Raw genomic sequence first — 17,145 nt, 5'->3', positions numbered from 1 at the left:
TAGTCTCTGCACCACAGTAGAGGAAATGACTCTAGGGACACTAATAATGCTGGCCTGGTCACCTCTGGGACCTTCTAATATAACTGTCACAAAAGGAAAAGAATTTGGAGAGCACATTTGTATGAAGGCTACATGTAAAAAAATGGTAACAATGAGTTTGATATCTAAGTAGTAGAGGGCATCTGGAGGGAACTTATAATTCTTGGTCCTGGGAAGAAAGGTCTTAGGGAGATTTGGAGGCAGTTTGAACTCAGCATTTGAAGATTATTATACAGGGGTGTGGCAACTATTGAAGACAGACCAAAAATAGGTGGGTCTAGGTATCAGTGAGAGACATTTAGATTCAACATATGGAGGAAATCCTGGGCTAGAAAGAGTTTTTCCTATGGCAGGGCATTTTTCAAAGAGCCTCCAGAAGACCTAGAGAAAGTAGAGGCACGAAGATGGTAGGTTGAGTTAAATGTCTTCTGGAGGGATCTCTAAGCCTCATTATAGAATTCCCAGCAGAATGTCTGGGTAGTTCTTTCTCTATATAGGGGTATGGATACATGTAGTTGGGGTTGTGCTATTATAGTGGGAAGACTGGAGGGAGAAGGCCATTATCCAGAGACCTGAGGGCATGGCTCAACCTCCCACATTGAACATTGTCCCCTTTTGAGTGAGAAGAGCATGGCTCTTGGGCAGTTTGGCTGAGTTAGAGAATATAAGAATGCAGCACAGCTTCACTTCATCTTTAGGAATAAATGCATATGGGAGGAAGGCTACCAAAAGCCAGGGAGGACTCAGAGCCTTAGTGCAGTTTAGGCTCCTCCCTTCTTATCTCTAAACTAGTGATTGTCTCATTTAATTCCTTCCTGTGTGACTTATGGAGGAGATACTCCACACCATATGCAGGAAGAGGTATGCACACAATAAGTGCTTTGCACACCAGACTTTACGCCAGACATGTCATACACATCTTGAAGCTTCTTAGCTTTTTACTTTTTTTTTTCTTTAACCCAATTCAAGGCAGAAGAGCATGAAGGGCTAGGCATTGGGGGTTAAGTGACTTGCCCAGGGTCACACAACTAAGAAATGTCTGAGATCAGATTTGAACCCAGGACCTCCTCTCAATCCTGACTAGGCTCTCAATCCAATGAACCACCTAGCTGCCCTCTACCTTTTTACTTTTTAAGAATTTATATTCCTAGGTTTATTGGAACTTGAAGGGTAAGTTACTCCCTGTGGGAGTAGGGAGGCTGATTCTTAGTTTAGTTGAGCATGTGACTTCTCAGCTTTTGCCCTGATCTGACCTGATCAGCCTGCTCTGAATACCCCTAATGCTTTAGTATTAACCAGAACTTCCTGAACCCCTAGATAAGAAGCTATAAAAAAAAAGGCTACAGACTTCAGAATACCTTCCCAGGTCCCAAAATCTGCTTTAGAAATTAGGAGGAAAATAAAAATCCCCTTTCCCTGCTGACAGTGTTCCATGCTTCTCCAGGGGAAACAGGCATTGGAAAGTCTACACTGATGAACACACTCTTCAACACTATATTTGAGACAGAAGAGTCTGGACACTATGAGACCTGTGTACGCCTCCGGCCACGCACTTATGATCTCCAGGAAAGCAATGTGCACCTTAAATTGACCATTGTGGATGCAGTCGGTTTTGGAGACCAGATCAATAAGGATGAGAGGCAAGTGGTGTGATGTTTGGTTCTGTCTCATCCCCTTCTCATCACCTGTTATTTTAGTGAAGTGTCCACCACAGGTCTTCGTTGTTGGTACCCCTCTGCTGCTATTAGTATCCTGATTAGTTAGATAAGTTACAAGAATTCTATGCTATAGGTGCACACAGGAAGGATCCCATGAATTTGTGTCCAGGACAGCTTATCTCTAGGTGGACAAAATTTTTTAAAAAAATTCAGTTTGTTATGTTGGAGCCATAGAAATTCAGTTTGGGTATTGAAGGAAATAATTTCCAAGTGACTCTGCTTTTCTAGGAGTTGATATGAATTATACCAGCCCAGAGACCATGGATTTTTTTCCCATACAAAGTAGGATAATGACAATTTGAAAAAAGCCTCTTTGACCATATTCTATTTATCATGAATTACCCATTTCTTTCCTTTTCTTCAGACACCAAGGAAACAAATTTTGAGTATGATTAGGACTGATTCAGTATTGGCCTATCTTAATATCCTGGAGGACTTTTTTTTCCAGAGGAAATTATCCTTTATGGCCCATCCTGTGTGGACTATCCACTGGGGTTTGACCTGTAAAATCCATCTTGTTTGATCTGTGGAATCTACCTGTGAAAACCACCTGTTTCATGTGGCATGGGCCATGTTGTTCTGAGCCCAGTGAGACAAAAGAATTTTGCTTCAATGGCTGTCAGAAACTTAGATTCATAGAATTTTAGAATGAGAAGTAGACCTTATGTCTCATATAATCCAGACTCTTCATTTTGCTTATGGAGAAACTGAGCCTGAAAGGCAGCATCCTGGGGAGGTGGAAAAAGTACTGAATTTAGTAACATAAGACCAAAAGCCAAGCTCTGCTGCCTTGTACCAATGTGACACAGGGAAGACATTTAACTTCTCTGACCTTGGTTTCCCCACCTGTAAAATGAGGTGTTTAGACTAGCTAGCCTCTGAGGTCCTTCCTTTCTCTGTAAGTAAAGCCTGAGCCCTGTGCTCAAAGATTTTACAAGGTTATTACTCTTTAATGTGGCAGAGGAAATAGGGGTCCTAAACTCTTTGGCCTCCATCTTAGAACTAAGTCACAACAGCTCTGGGGGCCCACTGCTCCTAGAAGAATGTTCCCCCAGGGCTTTGTGATAAGTGGAATGTTAGATAGGCAACTCCTGGGTTTTTCACCAGGACTTGGCCTGGCCTATTTGTTTGACCATCCCTAGACCTGACGGAGTCTGTTTGTAGTTACAGGCCTATAGTTGACTACATTGATACGCAGTTTGAAAACTACCTTCAGGAAGAGCTGAAGATTCAGCGCTCTCTATTTGACTATCATGACACGCGGATCCATGTCTGTCTCTATTTCATCACACCCACTGGACATTCCCTCAAGTCGCTGGACCTGGTGACCATGAAGAAGCTGGATAGCAAGGTTCAAAGCACCCTCCCCCCCTTCCCCAGCCCCTCTGCCCTTTTCCTACTCTAGTCAGGGAAATCTAGCTGCTCCTGCAACGTGTTCTTCCAGAGCTGAAGGACATGCCATCGTCAGGCGAGTTTCCTCTGAGTAAGACTTGGGAGAGGACTTTCTCAATGTCTGCCTCAGCCCTATTTCTGAGTTCCTCATACAGTGCTTTCCACTATTCATCATCTTCTCTATTTCCAGTTTCTGCAGCTGAATGACCCATTTGTCTCTTTCTACACTGACCCTTCCTCAACTCAGTTCCATTTCTAATAAGTATTCCTAGCTGATGCTGTTGCTCAGTCCTTCTATTCTCTTCTTCTGTACTCCATACCTAATTGATCTGCCATTTTGTTCTTCCTTTTTCTGGCTATTCTCTTTCCCTTCCTGGCTCTACTCCTTTATTCTCTGTGTGTCTGAAGCAACCTCTCCTCAGACAGCCCTTCATGTCTTCAAACCTCCTCCAAATCCGTTTCAGGCCTTTCTTTGCTTAGTGCCATTTTCCTTAGCTCTCTTTATCTCTCCCTCCTTTTATCTGTCCATGAATATCCCTCAGTTTGACCCTAACCCCATTGAAAAGAAGATAGATTTAAAGGCAGAGAAAGAACATAAATAAGCCACTGTGTTTGGGTGTGGGTACAGGTGTGGATGTAAGAACTAGGACCATGAAAGTCCTTGACCATAAGAATATACATCTGGGAGGGGTTGTCCCAGACAGGGAAAATTCTAGTCATCAGGGCAATAGACCAGGAGTAGAGCCTTCCCTATTTGCCCTTTGCCCCAGGTGGAGGAAGGCTCTTGTCACATCAGAACATCTCACTTGTTTGAGAAGTAGGATCACAGGATGATCAAAGCAGAACTCAGTGGATCCTCTTGTGTGATGTAGGCCAGTCTCCTAATCCTAAGAGATGAGAAATCTGAGTCCAGGAGCAGGTAAATTATTTTCTCAGGGTCACACAGACAAAGAGAAGTAGTAGAGCAAGGTTTAAAACCGGGACCTCTGACCCCAAATCTACTATTCTTTCCATGATACTCCTCTACATACTCTGTGAGATGTTGGGTTTTTATGAAGGTAGAGTTGACTGGGCAATTAGGGAGGGATTCCCTTTAGAACATGGGGGTCCCACAAGGTCATCTTGACCTCATAGTCAGGGAAATCCTGCCTAGACTCAATTGCTACTGCCTCTGGACCTCTTTTGGTAAATTTAGGAGTGATTAATTTCCCAGAAGAATGATTTCTGTCAGGTGTAGCAGTCTTTTGCAACTGGGGGATCTAATATGGCATTGTCATTGTATCCCCCTATTTCTGGAGCTGAGCTATTCTGCTACTATTCTCTGCCTAATTATGAGATAACCTCCCTCCCCCAGCCCCCCAATCAGAGAATGTTCAGAGGAACCTGTGGAGAGAGGTTGGCTTCTTTTGCTGCTCCTCCACGAACTCCCCTCTAAATCCCAAAGCTCCTTATTACTTGCCTTTCTCTGCTAGGTGAACATTATCCCTATCATTGCCAAAGCTGACACCATCTCCAAGAGTGAACTGCATAAGTTCAAAAGCAAGATCATGAGTGAACTGGATCAAAATGGAGTCCAGATCTATCAGTTCCCTACAGATGATGAAGCTGTGGCAGAGATCAATGCTGTAATGAATGTAAGTTCAACCCTGTGCTCCAAAGATATGAGGATTGTCTAGTGGCAGGACTAGGACACATAGTGGGCTTCATAATTGCTTCTAAACTCTAAACCAAGCTCTTCTAACTCTTCTAAACCAAAGTCATGGCCAGAGGACACACAAGTTTCATGCATAATTGGTAGGAACTTGGGAAATGGAGGTGGATCTGAGCATTCCCAGGATGTGGTTTTTATTGTCTTCAGCTTCCAAGAGAGAACCTGAGGCCTGAAGTGTAGCTAAAGTGTAGTTTAAGAGTTTGCGCTTAAGAGTTCCTGACAGATATTTGACCCCAGGAACTTCCCCTGTTGTTGCTTAGCTGGGAGCCACAAAGCTAAAGAGGCATAGATTCCATATTATCTGAGGTCTTCCTTGCAACTCTGGAAGCTGAATTTTTGAGGAAGGCAGAGAATTTGCTCTGAATTCCCTTAATCCTGATCTCTATCTTAGGCCCATCTTCCCTTTGCTGTGGTTGGCAGTACTGATGAAGTAAAAGTTGGGAACAAACTGGTTCGAGCTCGGCAGTACCCCTGGGGTGTTGTGCAAGGTGAGTGAGAATGACGAATTCCAGGAACCCTTCTCTCTCTTAGTGCCAGGACTGTGGGTTTGTGGGTGAGTGTTCAGTTTAGATGAAATGAATTTACTCGCATCTTTTCAAGAATACAGCTGTTTTGCAAAGTATATGTGTATGTATGTGGTATTTTTAAAGTTTGTAATATATCAGCTATTTTTGATATGTAAGTAAATCTCATTTATACTTGAAAGAACTTCTTTATTTGGTGACTGGAAAAGCAGCAGCCCTAGGGCCCCTTTGTTTCTTGAATACTTGAAGTGTGTGTGTATGTTCATGTGTGTGTATATCTAAGAAACATATCTGCATATTTAGTCTAGGACTGGACATTTTGGACTAGGAAAGAGAAAAGGGGAGAAAAGTGTTAGAGGAGAAAGCTCCAAAACTTATAAGAAAAGATGCTCATATTGCAAAATAGGTTTTGTTCAAGCCCAAACTGTGCTTTTCTTCAGATGCTTAATTGGATGCTTAACTGGATGTCCAGGGTCTCATGGACTTAGAAATAACATGAAAGAGTCTGGTTAAAATGGACAAGTTTAATTTGTATCTGGTCAGGACTTAAACAACATTGTTGAAGGGAAAAGAAGCAGTGGTATTGAAATACAGACCCTGAACTTGGAGTTAGGGGTGTGAGTTTGAGTCCTAGCCTGGCCACCATAGCATGATTTTATGTCAACGGTGTCACCTCTTAGCCCCAGATTCCTCCTCTATAAAATGGGAGTTATGCTCTATGATCTCCAAGGTCCTTTTCCACTCTGAGATTCTTTGAGCCTATGAACTTTAGCTTCCCCCTCACTGGATGAATCCTCACTGGGCTCTAACCCCATCCATGCCCCATTTGTTTGCCCTATGATCACCCAGCAGGTACCCCATCTGTCTGCTCTGTAATCCCTGAATGCCTGTCCATTTGTCCCCTTTGAGTGCCTGTGTCTGTCCCATGCCCTCAGTGGAGAATGAGAGTCACTGTGACTTTGTGAAACTCCGGGAGATGCTGATCCGTGTGAACATGGAGGATCTCCGAGAACAGACACACAGCAAACACTATGAATTGTACCGGCGCCATAAGCTTGAAGAGATGGGCTTCCAGGACACAGCTGCAGAGAGCAAGCCTGTTAGGTGACACTTGGCTTGTCCCATGCAGGACCCTTTTCCCATGGTAGAACAAAACCCTCTTAGTAGGCCCCTGTTTTTCGAGGACCTTGGGTCTGGATCATCCCCAGTCAAGGGGGGCGGGTTTGACCATCTCCACTCAGTAGAAGAGCAGGTTTGATCAGGTTTGGCTGATTTCCTGAGTTTCTCTTCTGCTTTATCTTAGGTTGTGGGACCCTTAGAAAAGCTTCCCCTAAGCCCCAATTACACGATATCTACTTCCTAACTAGCCACCTATTCCTTTCTATCACTGGTAACCATTATTCCCTGTCCATCCTAGAGTTCTCCTTTCCATTCATCTGCCATCATTCTGTAACATTCCCCTTTTGGTCTTTCTCTCTGGGCAATGCCTGGGCCTATTTAGCCTCCAGGAGACCTATGAAACCAGGAGAAAGGAGTTCCTAGGTGAGCTGCAGAAGAAGGAAGAAGAGATGAGACAGATGTTTGTGAACAAGGTGAAGGAGACAGAGTTGGAACTGAAAGAGAAAGAGAAGGAGGTAAGTGATGAGTCAGAGGTCCCTCTGTGGGTTATGTCATTTGGCCAAGGAATAGGAGAGTGTTAGAGAATGTTCTGTTGAAGTGGTGGATAGCCCAGAAGGATTTCAGTCTTATTTTTTAACATTCTTGGAAATCCCACTTAGCGGCCTAGAAATTGGGTGTTGAAGCATCAACCTGGGAGAACAGGGGGCATCCCAGGGGCCAGGTGGGACCTTGGAAGAGGACATTTCTTTCAATGAGCAGACTTCCCCTCTAGCTTCATGAGAAATTTGAGCTCTTAAAGAGGACTCACCAGGAAGAAAAGCGGAAGGTGGAAGAAAAACGACGGCAACTTGAGGAGGAGAAAATTGCCTTCAATCGGAGGAAGGCAGCTGTTGAGGCCATGCAGGTCCAAGCCTTACAGGCCACCTCACAGCAACCATTGAGAAGAGACAAGGACAAGAAAAAGTAAGTAGCTGGTTCTAGCCCACTCACCTTTCTGCTCTCTCTGTCTATTTTAGTGATCATCCCCTTGGCAAACCTTGGTTCTGGCCTCTGGCTGTAAATGGCTTTGATTTCAAGCCCAGAGCCATAATTCATGCATTTTGGTGGGACAGTGCTTGTGTCTCATAAGGGCACCTGCCTGCCCTTATATATATATATATTTTTTTTTTCCCTGTCTGATTGATTAAGGAAAGAGGTTAAAATTAAATTTTCTTGTGCTGCTGGGATCTGGCTAACATCTCCTTACAACTGATTATCTGTAGCAGGGATTTGTGAGACCCCCTGGGCATGGGGACAAATAAATCAGGACTTTTCATTGTCTGCTGGAAAATATATGAGTAGGAACTATTTGAGGATTGCCCTACTAAACATCTCAGCTATTGCCTAGCTATTCTAGACAGTCATGGGTCTAGAGCTGAGACTCCAAGAATCATCAGCAAGAAAACCTGGCCACGGAACCCTCTAGAAGGAGTAGGTACAGGGACTCTTCAGGATTTGGATGACCAAGATCCTAGTTAGAAGATCCCTAAGAGCAGCAAAATGACTTATTTCAACTTAAGGTGTTCAGATTCACTGAAAAGACTAGCAATGGTTCAGAATAATTTTTCTCAGAATTTCAAATAAAGTAAATTTCTTCAACCACATCTGGAGTCTCAGGATCACCAATCTTTTCACCTCTACTTATGGTTTAGAATAAAAGGTCTTTCTGAGAGGGTGGAAATGGAGAAAGGTTTTTTGTAGTCCCAGTCCCCAGGGTGTTAGACTTCATCTTAGGAACCATAGATGTCTCCCCGTCCTAGTCTTTTGAAGCTCAGAAATGAGGAAAGAGGAAATAGAAGTTCTCAAAGACAGGTGTGATGTCCTGTATGTTCAGCAATTGTATATGCCCAGGCCACTGCAAGCTTGGTAGCTGCTTTGTTGGAGAAGGAGGTGAGATGAAACTCTGAGTTGGCAGAAATCAGTGTCAGCACTTAGCAGACAGGCTCCAAGGGATATGGGGGAATTAGAGGATGTTGGCATTGAGGGAAGTCAAATAATGACCATCACTTTAGACTTCTCTCCTTAACCTACTTCCAAAGCCCTTCTCCTTTGGGCTTTTTTAATCCATGGTATCTGACTCATCTAGTCAATATACTTTATAAGCCATTAGGTTTTTAGTTAACTAAAACTCAAATTCATTTTTTATGTATGGGTTGCCAATTTAAAAAATTATTGTTTATGAAGACTCTATCCCAGCCCAAGCCTCTAAGTTGCCTTTTTTCTGTTCATTTGGTATAATGAAAAAATGACCAGATTTGAAGTAAGGAAAAAATTGGATCTGAAATCTGCCTCTGATACTTAGTACCTATATGAAAATAGGCAAACTGATTTTCTTTGAGCCTTCATCTCCTCAACTATAAATAGGGGTACCTGTACTACATTTTTCAGAGTGATTATTAAAAATCAAATGAGGTAGGGCCAGCTAGGTGGCTCAGTGGATAGAGAATTTATTCACTCAGCTCTAGACCTGCCTAGAGACAGGTGGTCATGGTTTTAAATATGGCCTTAGAAAATTTCTAGTTGTGTGACCCTGTACAAGTCACTTAACCTCAATTATCTAACCCATACCACTTTTCTGCCTTGGAACTAATGATGAGTATTGATTCTAAGATGAAAGGTAAGGCTTTAAAAAATCAAATGAGGTAATATTTATAAAGTGCATTATAAACCTTCAAGTATATCAAAATCAACTATTATTTAAAAGCATTAAACTTTCCTCAAAGACCTGCTATCTTCAGGGACCTAGTCATACATAGTGCTAGTCATACAAAGGTGGGACATGAATCCTGCTCTCAAGGACCATATATATGTCCCAATGAGAGGTTAGGGGAATTGTCCCCAAATAAACTGTGATACAAGGAAGGTGGAGATGAGAGCAAAGGAGAAGTTCAGCAAAGTGCAATGAGAAATTTGAGGAGGGAGAAATTGCTTTCAGCTAGAGAAAGAGGAAGGGTGGATCAGAGAAAGCTTGTGGAGCAAGTGGCATCTCAGACCTTGAAGGAAATGGATTTCAATAGCCAGATGGGGGAAGAGTCTTTTCTAAATATCAGTCAAACAAGCATTTATTAAAAGCAAACATATGATGGGAGAGTGTTAGAGAAGGAGGGAAATAGAGAACTAGTTTACATAAAAAATATAAAGGAGAATTTGTTGTTCAGTTATTTGTCATGTCCAGCTCTTTGTGACTCCATTTGGAGTTTTTGTGTCAGGGATACTAGAGTGGTTTGCCTTTCTCCTCTCTAGCTCATTTTATAGATGAGGAAAGGAGTCAAAGTTAAGTGACTTCCATAGGGTCACACACTTGTAAGTATCTGAGACCAGACAAATTCAGGGAAGACAAGTATTCCTGATTCCAAGTCTGGTATTCTATTCACTGTGCCATGTAGCTGTCTATCGAGGGGAGAATAGTGTGCTCTAAAACTGGAGTTTATACATAAGTGATGGAGAACCACTCCAAGTTTCCGAGAAGACTGACATCTGAGCAGCCCATGAAAATTGAATGGCAGCGAGAGGAATGAATGGGAGGCAGAAAGAGCAGTAGGGAGGCTGTTCCAGTGTCTAGGAGAAAAGAGTTGAGATGTCCATAGTGTTTGCAGTAGGAATTTAGCTGAAAAAATAATTTGGAAGTAAAATGAATATGTATTGGCAAGGAATGGTTATGTGGAGTGAGGGGAAGAGGAAGCAAAGATGACTTTGAGATAATGTGCCATTAACAGAAACAGAAACAGTCAGGGGAGGAATAGCTTCTGGGTAGATGATGATGATTTCAATTTAGAACATTTTGAATTTGAGGTGCTACCAAGAACATCCAGGTAGAAATGTTGAACCTAAAAGTGTCATTTGCATAGACTTGAAAGACACGGGTCAGGAGGAGGCCATTAAATGAGGGAGCACAGGTTTAAGATAGGACTGAACCCTGGGGGATGATACACAAAGGGGAGAGGAAGAAGGAAAATGAAGAACCTGAAAAATGAGAGCTAAGGGGCCTTTGGTGGAGTTACTACCAGTCAGGGTGAGTTTATGGATTCCATTATTAGCTGAGAATGACACAATGACACAATTAAGAAAGTTTGTCTACCCCAAAGAAGATACATTGCTATATTACAGAATTTGGGAATTGTTCAGGCTCTGCTTCTGTTGAGAGTTGACTTTAATTTGTTTCTTTGCCTCTCAAATGAGTCTGTTGATCCATTTTTCAGATGTCTTTAGTAATAAGGGGATAGTCATTTTTTTGTCCTCTCTATTAACGTTACAGCTCTTCCTCCTTCTTTTGATCCTCAGAGCCATCCACTGATCGCAGATTCCAAAGCACTGTTGCTTGCCCCCTGTGCTTAGGAAACATCTCTATCTCTTCTTTTATTAATTTCGTGGTCAAGCATCCTAGATTAGGTTTTGAGCCCCTGAAGGGTAAAATCTAATCTCAAATTGATCATAAACTTGCAATGTGAATCTGGAAAAATACCTTTTCATGGGAGGCATTTAGTGTAGTGGATAGTGCTGGACTTGAACTCCAGAAGTCCTGGATTCAAGTCTAGCCTCTGCTACTTAATAGCTATGTGACCATAGACAAGAAACTTAACCTCTCTCAGCTTGTTTCTTAATTTATAAAATGGGGATAATAATGTGTGTACCTATAGTACCTACATGACAAGTTTTTGTTGACTCAGACAAGAAAAATTCAAAATGCTTCTCAAACTTTTAACATGCTATATAAATGTCAGCTATTATTATTATTATTTATTTGTATTGCTTCTCTACACTCCAGCCCTCCTCAGGGTAAGAAGAAAGATCAAGGTGTTTCTGGATCGAATCTGAGAGGTATAGGGAAAAAGGACATGCTTAGGGAAGCCTACCCTGTCTTTTAGAGGGAGGATTTCACTCCTGCTGCCTTAAAGAAGAGACACTTGTTTTCTGGGAGGAGCTTTACCCCTTGAGGACCTCCTCTAGAAGTTCACCACTCATTCCTCCCCCCTTCTCTTCTCCTTTTTCCTCTACTTCCTTTCTTCCTCCTCCTCCTCCTCTCTCCCTTCCCTTCTCTCTCTCCCTTCCCTTCTCTCTCTCTCTCTCTCTCTCTCTCTTTCTCTCTCTCTCTCTCTCTCTCCTCCCCCCCAGCCCCCTACCTCTCTCCTCTCCTATTTGACTACTAAAATCTTGCCCTCACAATACCTATTTCCTTATAACTGTATAGAGAACTGTCTGGATGACATAATTAAACCCCGATTTTTCTCAGGGCAACATTTATTTGAAACATTCTGTGAGGGAGAACCTCTACTTTTCCTTCTGACATGTGTCATGTCTCTGTTGCTTCAGGTCTGCCTTTTATAGTGATCACCCAATTTGAATGGAATCTCACAAAAATGGGGACCTGTGACTCTGCATTCTGTTTGTCTAGCAGCAGATGCTCACAGAAACCTACTTTCTTCCATAGCTAGGGAGGCATCCTAAAGAATCCAGGGAAGCTTATTTTATTTCTGGTATAGAAAGAGGAAATGGAGGAGAGGTCAGGTGGTACCATCTTGGAATTATCTGTATATAGATTCTTGGATTAACTTTGCTAAAAAAAAAGAGATTGGGGGGGTGGAGCTAAAGCCTTCATAGCAAAGAAAAAGCATTATGACCTCATCCAGAAAAAAAAAAAATTAAAGGAAACTGCAGAATTAGTGTAATCCTTGGGCTCAGGGACTGGAGTTTGGGGAGCCAGGCCCCAGCTAGCATGCTGCCATTTTCTGAGGTAATTGACAGATCAGGATCAGTTGGGCCAGCTGGTCAGAGAGCCTTTCTGGAAAGATTGGGAAAAGAAAGCATTCTTATCAGTGGCTTCTGGGGAAGGGGAGCACAAATAGCTGTCTTGGTTTCTGCTCCTTCATGTTTTGTGCCTAACTCAGCTAATTTGCATTTTCATTTGGGTTGGAATTTTGAAGCTCAGGCCAATTTTTGCCTTTTTTTTTTTAAAGTGTTGACTGGACATGGTAGAAAGCTTCAGTCAATTTTCAGTTGTGAACGGTGATGTGGAGATGGCCACAGGATTTGGGGAACACACTGTCCCTCTCATCCTGATGGGGAATAGGGAATGCTAGGGACCCCACAGTCAGTGCACATGTTTTAATGACAATGTAATATAAAGGTTTTGGTTAGTTGTAATTGTTTGCCAACGCTTAATCCGTTTTTACAAAACTATTTCCAACCAGATCATGATGTTACAAATGGAAGCTATTTCTCTGATTTGGTCGTCACAAACTGACTGCTCTTTCCCACACCGTCTGTCTCGTCATATTTTGCTTCTCTTTGATTTGGTCTGCATATCTTTTAATGTGTGTGTCTTTTTGTTTATTTTTATTTTTCAGTTAAAGCACGCACAGATATACATGTCGAATGGACTTTAGACTTTCATGTGTTAAGTTGCTTGAGTTACCTACCACCTTGTGATCCTTCTCCCATAACATGGTGTGAGGACAAACTGAGAGCCAGTACAGACTCCAGTGTTTACAGCAAAGGCTTAATACTCCTCATGGGGGCCACAGCACGTCAGGCCACACAGGCTGGGCTGCTCCCCCACCCCCAAGCAAAGACAAAAAAAATGATCTAATGTTGGAACTGAAACTGACAAGGTTTATTTTTTTCAGAACCAGTGCTTGGTCTTCCATTTATAGTGTCACCATCTCTTGATGGAGCAGTTTGTGCCGATTTAATGAAGCCCCTCGACCCCAGCTACGTTGTATTTAACTGTTCAGAGTTGAGATGGCTACTTACAAGGTGCCTGCCCTAGGTGTAACCAAACAGTCTGGTGTATGTGCTGTGAAATCCACTTGAATTATGTTAATTTTTCTAATCATACTTTAACTTTCCTAAGAATTTCTAAAAGACGTCTAAATTTGTATCTTGATGCAAATAAAGCCAAGTAACATCCTTTCCCATTATTTCTTACCAGTAACACTTCCCATTAAAACAAACCACTAAAAATTCTCTAAGCTTTTCCTCTGTATTATAAAATACACAGAGACATGGGTAATAAACTTCATATTATGACAGTGCTTGGAATTTCTTTACTGGCAAAAGTGATACATAAAACAGGGTCATTTCTACTGTTGGTGTAAATGAAATGGCAGGCAATAATACTGTTATAGGCATGACTCACAGTACTTGCTGCAAATGGAAGTACAATTAGCCCTGTGTCTTTTCCAGTGCCCGTTTGTCTTTTGAGATACAAAGTCTTCTAACCATATACACCCATAAAGAAGAAGCTAGTCAGCTCTAAGAGTACCTTGATAACATTCCTTCTGAAGTCAGAATTCAGTTTTCTGAAAGAAAGAAAGAAAGAAAGAAAGAAGAAAAATCATGAAGATGTCTAATTTATACAAACAGTATAGGAATAGGCAGCAGCCAGCACTGACATTTCTCAAGCTAGCTATGGAGACCACAGTGCAGTTTGGTTTGCCAAATATTGGAAATATTGGGCTTAAAACCCTAAAGAGCAAGGCACTCAAACATGCTGTTGGTTATTATGCTGAAAGAAAACAAATGTCCTTTCTCCTTGATGCCTTTAGAATCTACTCATTTATTGTTTGGCCAATGGTGGTTTTGTTTTGTTTTGTTTTGTTTTTGCCAATGTGGAGATGTGGGCTTATTGCACAACTTTTAGTGGATGGTCTCTAAAGAAAAATAAAGTCTTTATTCTTCCGTTTTTCTCCCCCCTCCCTTTCTTTTCTCCCCCCACCCCCCACCCCAATACACTCAATCGGACCTGTTTTTAACAATTTCCAGGACATATTCTTGGGCTCTCCCTTGCTCCCATCCTGGACAGTGTTCCACTTGTGGGGAGGTGTGAACAATGCCTAGCTTTTGTTGCATCTGTTCTCAGAAGCAGCATCTATGCTCACCCTGGGATAGAGCAGATGTACTAATTCTCAAGTTATTTGAGAAGAGAGGTTAGCTATTTTTATAACTTTATGAAATTCACATTATTATGAAAGTAGAGACCTCAAGAGAAAAATGGTAAATTCATATACATTAGACAATCATGGCAGGATGGAGTTTATCGTCTTTTCTTGTAATGTGTTTAGATCCAATTCAGGAGTTTGCTGAAAAGATTCTTCATGACTTGTCTTTCTCAGCTGAATTTGTTGAGCAGTGGGAGGCCCAGTGGTTCAATACATTCACAGGTTCTTTTGGAAAATAGAACAATGTGTTTATTACTAGATAGAGAGTGGGTGTGAATGTTTGGTCTTGAAAAAGAGCCAGAAGGCCAGTCAGCAACTACTGACTGCCCTGGTGAGGCTAGCAATATTGAGGTCTGGAATGTGGATATCCAAGGGATTGGAGACATAAATAGCTGTATCCTGATTGGTTGCCCCACAAGCACATGGATTCCAGATGTTTCTGGCAGAAAAAAATGAACTTGGAGGTTCCATTTAGGCTGTCTATTTCACGAACCTTAAATCTTAGCCTTGCTGGCCTTACCTATTGCCCACCTCTCAGAAAGTCCCACATGTCAGTATAAGCTTATATGTGTATTCATTTCTTTATTGCCTTTTTGTGTTTGGGTTTTTGTTGTTGAGTTTTTGATTGTTTTAAGTTTTTTTGTTTGCTTTTTTACTGAAACCAGACTAATAGTCCATGGTACAGGAGGTGAGTTGAAATTCTGTGCCATTTTTAACAAGCTACCGGCGTGGCCTGATTCTAATCCACATGACTCTTTTACTTCTTGACATATAAAGGATGACTACCCATTCCAAAGGGTCATTTGTAGAGGATAGGTGTCCAGGGTTCTACCTACATATGTCCTTTGGTTGGCATTATCAAGACCTTTGGGACCACATTAGCTTTTCCTACCATGTCTTTTGTGGAATAAATATACACATAAAATCATTTTAGATGATTTGAATTATGCAGACTTTCTATGCATGTATGTTTGTGTGAATGTGAATAAGACAGCCTACGTTAAATGTTATGTGTGTTATTGGGTAAGGAGAGTGACTTTCAGATTTGTAACATTAACATGCTTTTCCAAACTGCTTCATTCATACATTCATTTGTGGACTGTTTTTGTATCTTTCTGTTTACCTTGTATTCATTCCCTTTTATTAAATTTCACTTTTTTTTTTTAGTTTTGTGGTGTCTTTTTTGGGGGGGAGGGGAGCAGTAACTCTCCAACCTAACAGCCTTTCCAGACATACTTATTTGCTATAAAAACCAAGAGCAGTGGCATTTGTGTTGAGTCAGACAATGGTGTACTGGCCTGACCATGTGAAAGCTGCCAAGTGTTGGATACTCAAAGGCAAAAAGGAACGCGGGATTCCAGCTGAACTATGTGTGTCATTTAGCCATTTCCCTGATGGGTGAAGGAAGGAAACAAGGAATGGGGAAGAAGATTGTAGTAACCAATCTACAAGTATTTATCGATTGTTTCTTGGGTCGCCAGTCCTTAACTAAGTCTGTGGGTCAGATGGAAGGATAAAACACAGACCCTGCCCTTCTGGAATATATACGTGCCTTAGATTAAAAAATAATATAAAGCACTATTAAGTGTTAAAAAGAATAGATTCATTCAAAAGGGAGAGTCTGTCCCCTGGAATAGTCAGGGAAGACTTTTTTTTATAGAGGAGGTAGGACTTCAGGGACTGGTAGAGATGGAGATGAAATTGTTAGTGAAGTAACTTTTCATCAGTCTATTTGGTGGCTTTTAATCAGGGAATTAGGGAAGAGCCCATGATATCAGCTTCCTGCATTTGATCTTACCACCCTTCCTTTTCTGTGTGTAATAATAATTAAACTTAATAAACATCTGGGAAATGTTTACATGATGTAGAGTTCTAGATGCCATCACATTTTCCCACTCACAAATAAGGTCTCCCAGAAAATGTTTTCCTAGCACAGTTTTAAGATTTCCACATTATTTTTGCTTTATTCTCATGGCAGTTTCATTCACAACTTGAGTATTAACTTTGCATAAAATTCTTCCTGGAGTTCCTGCCTTTGGGTTTCACAGTATATGTACTGAATGTCAGGAAAGTCAGTAGCAAGATTCTTTGAAGGTTAAACAGCAGACATTGGGAATAAATACTCCAGTGTCATGGTGGAAAGGTATGCAGTAGAGAGATTATAGACTGGCCATGAGCACTAAGCTTCCTGATCTCTTGTAGGCTCAGAAGATCTGGTTCTCAGCATGAATCCCAAGACTTTATTAGCAACAACATCAGCCTCATAAGTTTGGGTACATAATTTGGTTTCCTCTGTTAATTTGGTTTAAGTGAGAATTTGTGAACCTGGTCAATCAGCCTGGATTATTACTGTTTGATGGTGGTGACTGATTTAATATAATGGAAATTCCAATAGAAACTCACCCTTTCTGCCTGATGTCTTGACTTGATTAGTTTAGGTATTCCTTCCCAAGTGTGACTGTTATTTACACCCTGGACACTTTGCCATCAGACCTGTAGGCTGTGCATAAGAAACGCCTCAGCAAGAAGCAAAAACAGCTAGGAAATGAATGAGTACAACTATAAATAAATACAAGTGGTCTGAGGCTTCCCTAGTGTATATTCCCCCTGGTCATATCTAAAATCATCCTAGGAGAGTTTTTTTTAGTTCCAGAAAATGATATTCA

At 41.5% G+C, this 17,145-nt stretch overlaps 1 protein-coding gene across 9 annotated transcripts in view; it reads left to right on the top strand.

The window, feature by feature from the left end:
* SEPTIN8 (septin 8) overlaps window positions 1-17,145 on the top strand; it is a 138,582-nt gene that overhangs the window by 116,865 nt on the left and 4,572 nt on the right. For 7 of the 9 annotated variants that reach the window (XM_056811155.1, XM_016427625.2, XM_016427628.2 and 4 more), the window contains 7 exons: window positions 1,484-1,679; window positions 2,922-3,108; window positions 4,622-4,783; window positions 5,252-5,348; window positions 6,320-6,488; window positions 6,886-7,018; window positions 7,276-7,466. In XM_056811155.1, coding sequence (XP_056667133.1) covers window positions 1,484-1,679; window positions 2,922-3,108; window positions 4,622-4,783; window positions 5,252-5,348; window positions 6,320-6,488; window positions 6,886-7,018; window positions 7,276-7,466 — 1,135 coding nt within the window. Of the gene's footprint in view, window positions 1-1,483; window positions 1,680-2,921; window positions 3,109-4,621; window positions 4,784-5,251; window positions 5,349-6,319; window positions 6,489-6,885; window positions 7,019-7,275; window positions 7,467-13,165; window positions 15,646-17,145 lie in introns of those variants that run through there. The other 2 variants (XM_056811157.1, XM_016427623.2) reach the window with 1 other exon arrangement.

Source organism: Monodelphis domestica, chromosome 1, assembly GCF_027887165.1.
Source record: "Monodelphis domestica isolate mMonDom1 chromosome 1, mMonDom1.pri, whole genome shotgun sequence".
NCBI classification, from domain to species: Eukaryota; Metazoa; Chordata; class Mammalia; order Didelphimorphia; family Didelphidae; genus Monodelphis; species Monodelphis domestica.
The sequence above is the reverse complement of the archived record's forward strand: the minus strand, read 5'-3'. Positions and strand labels throughout refer to the sequence as shown.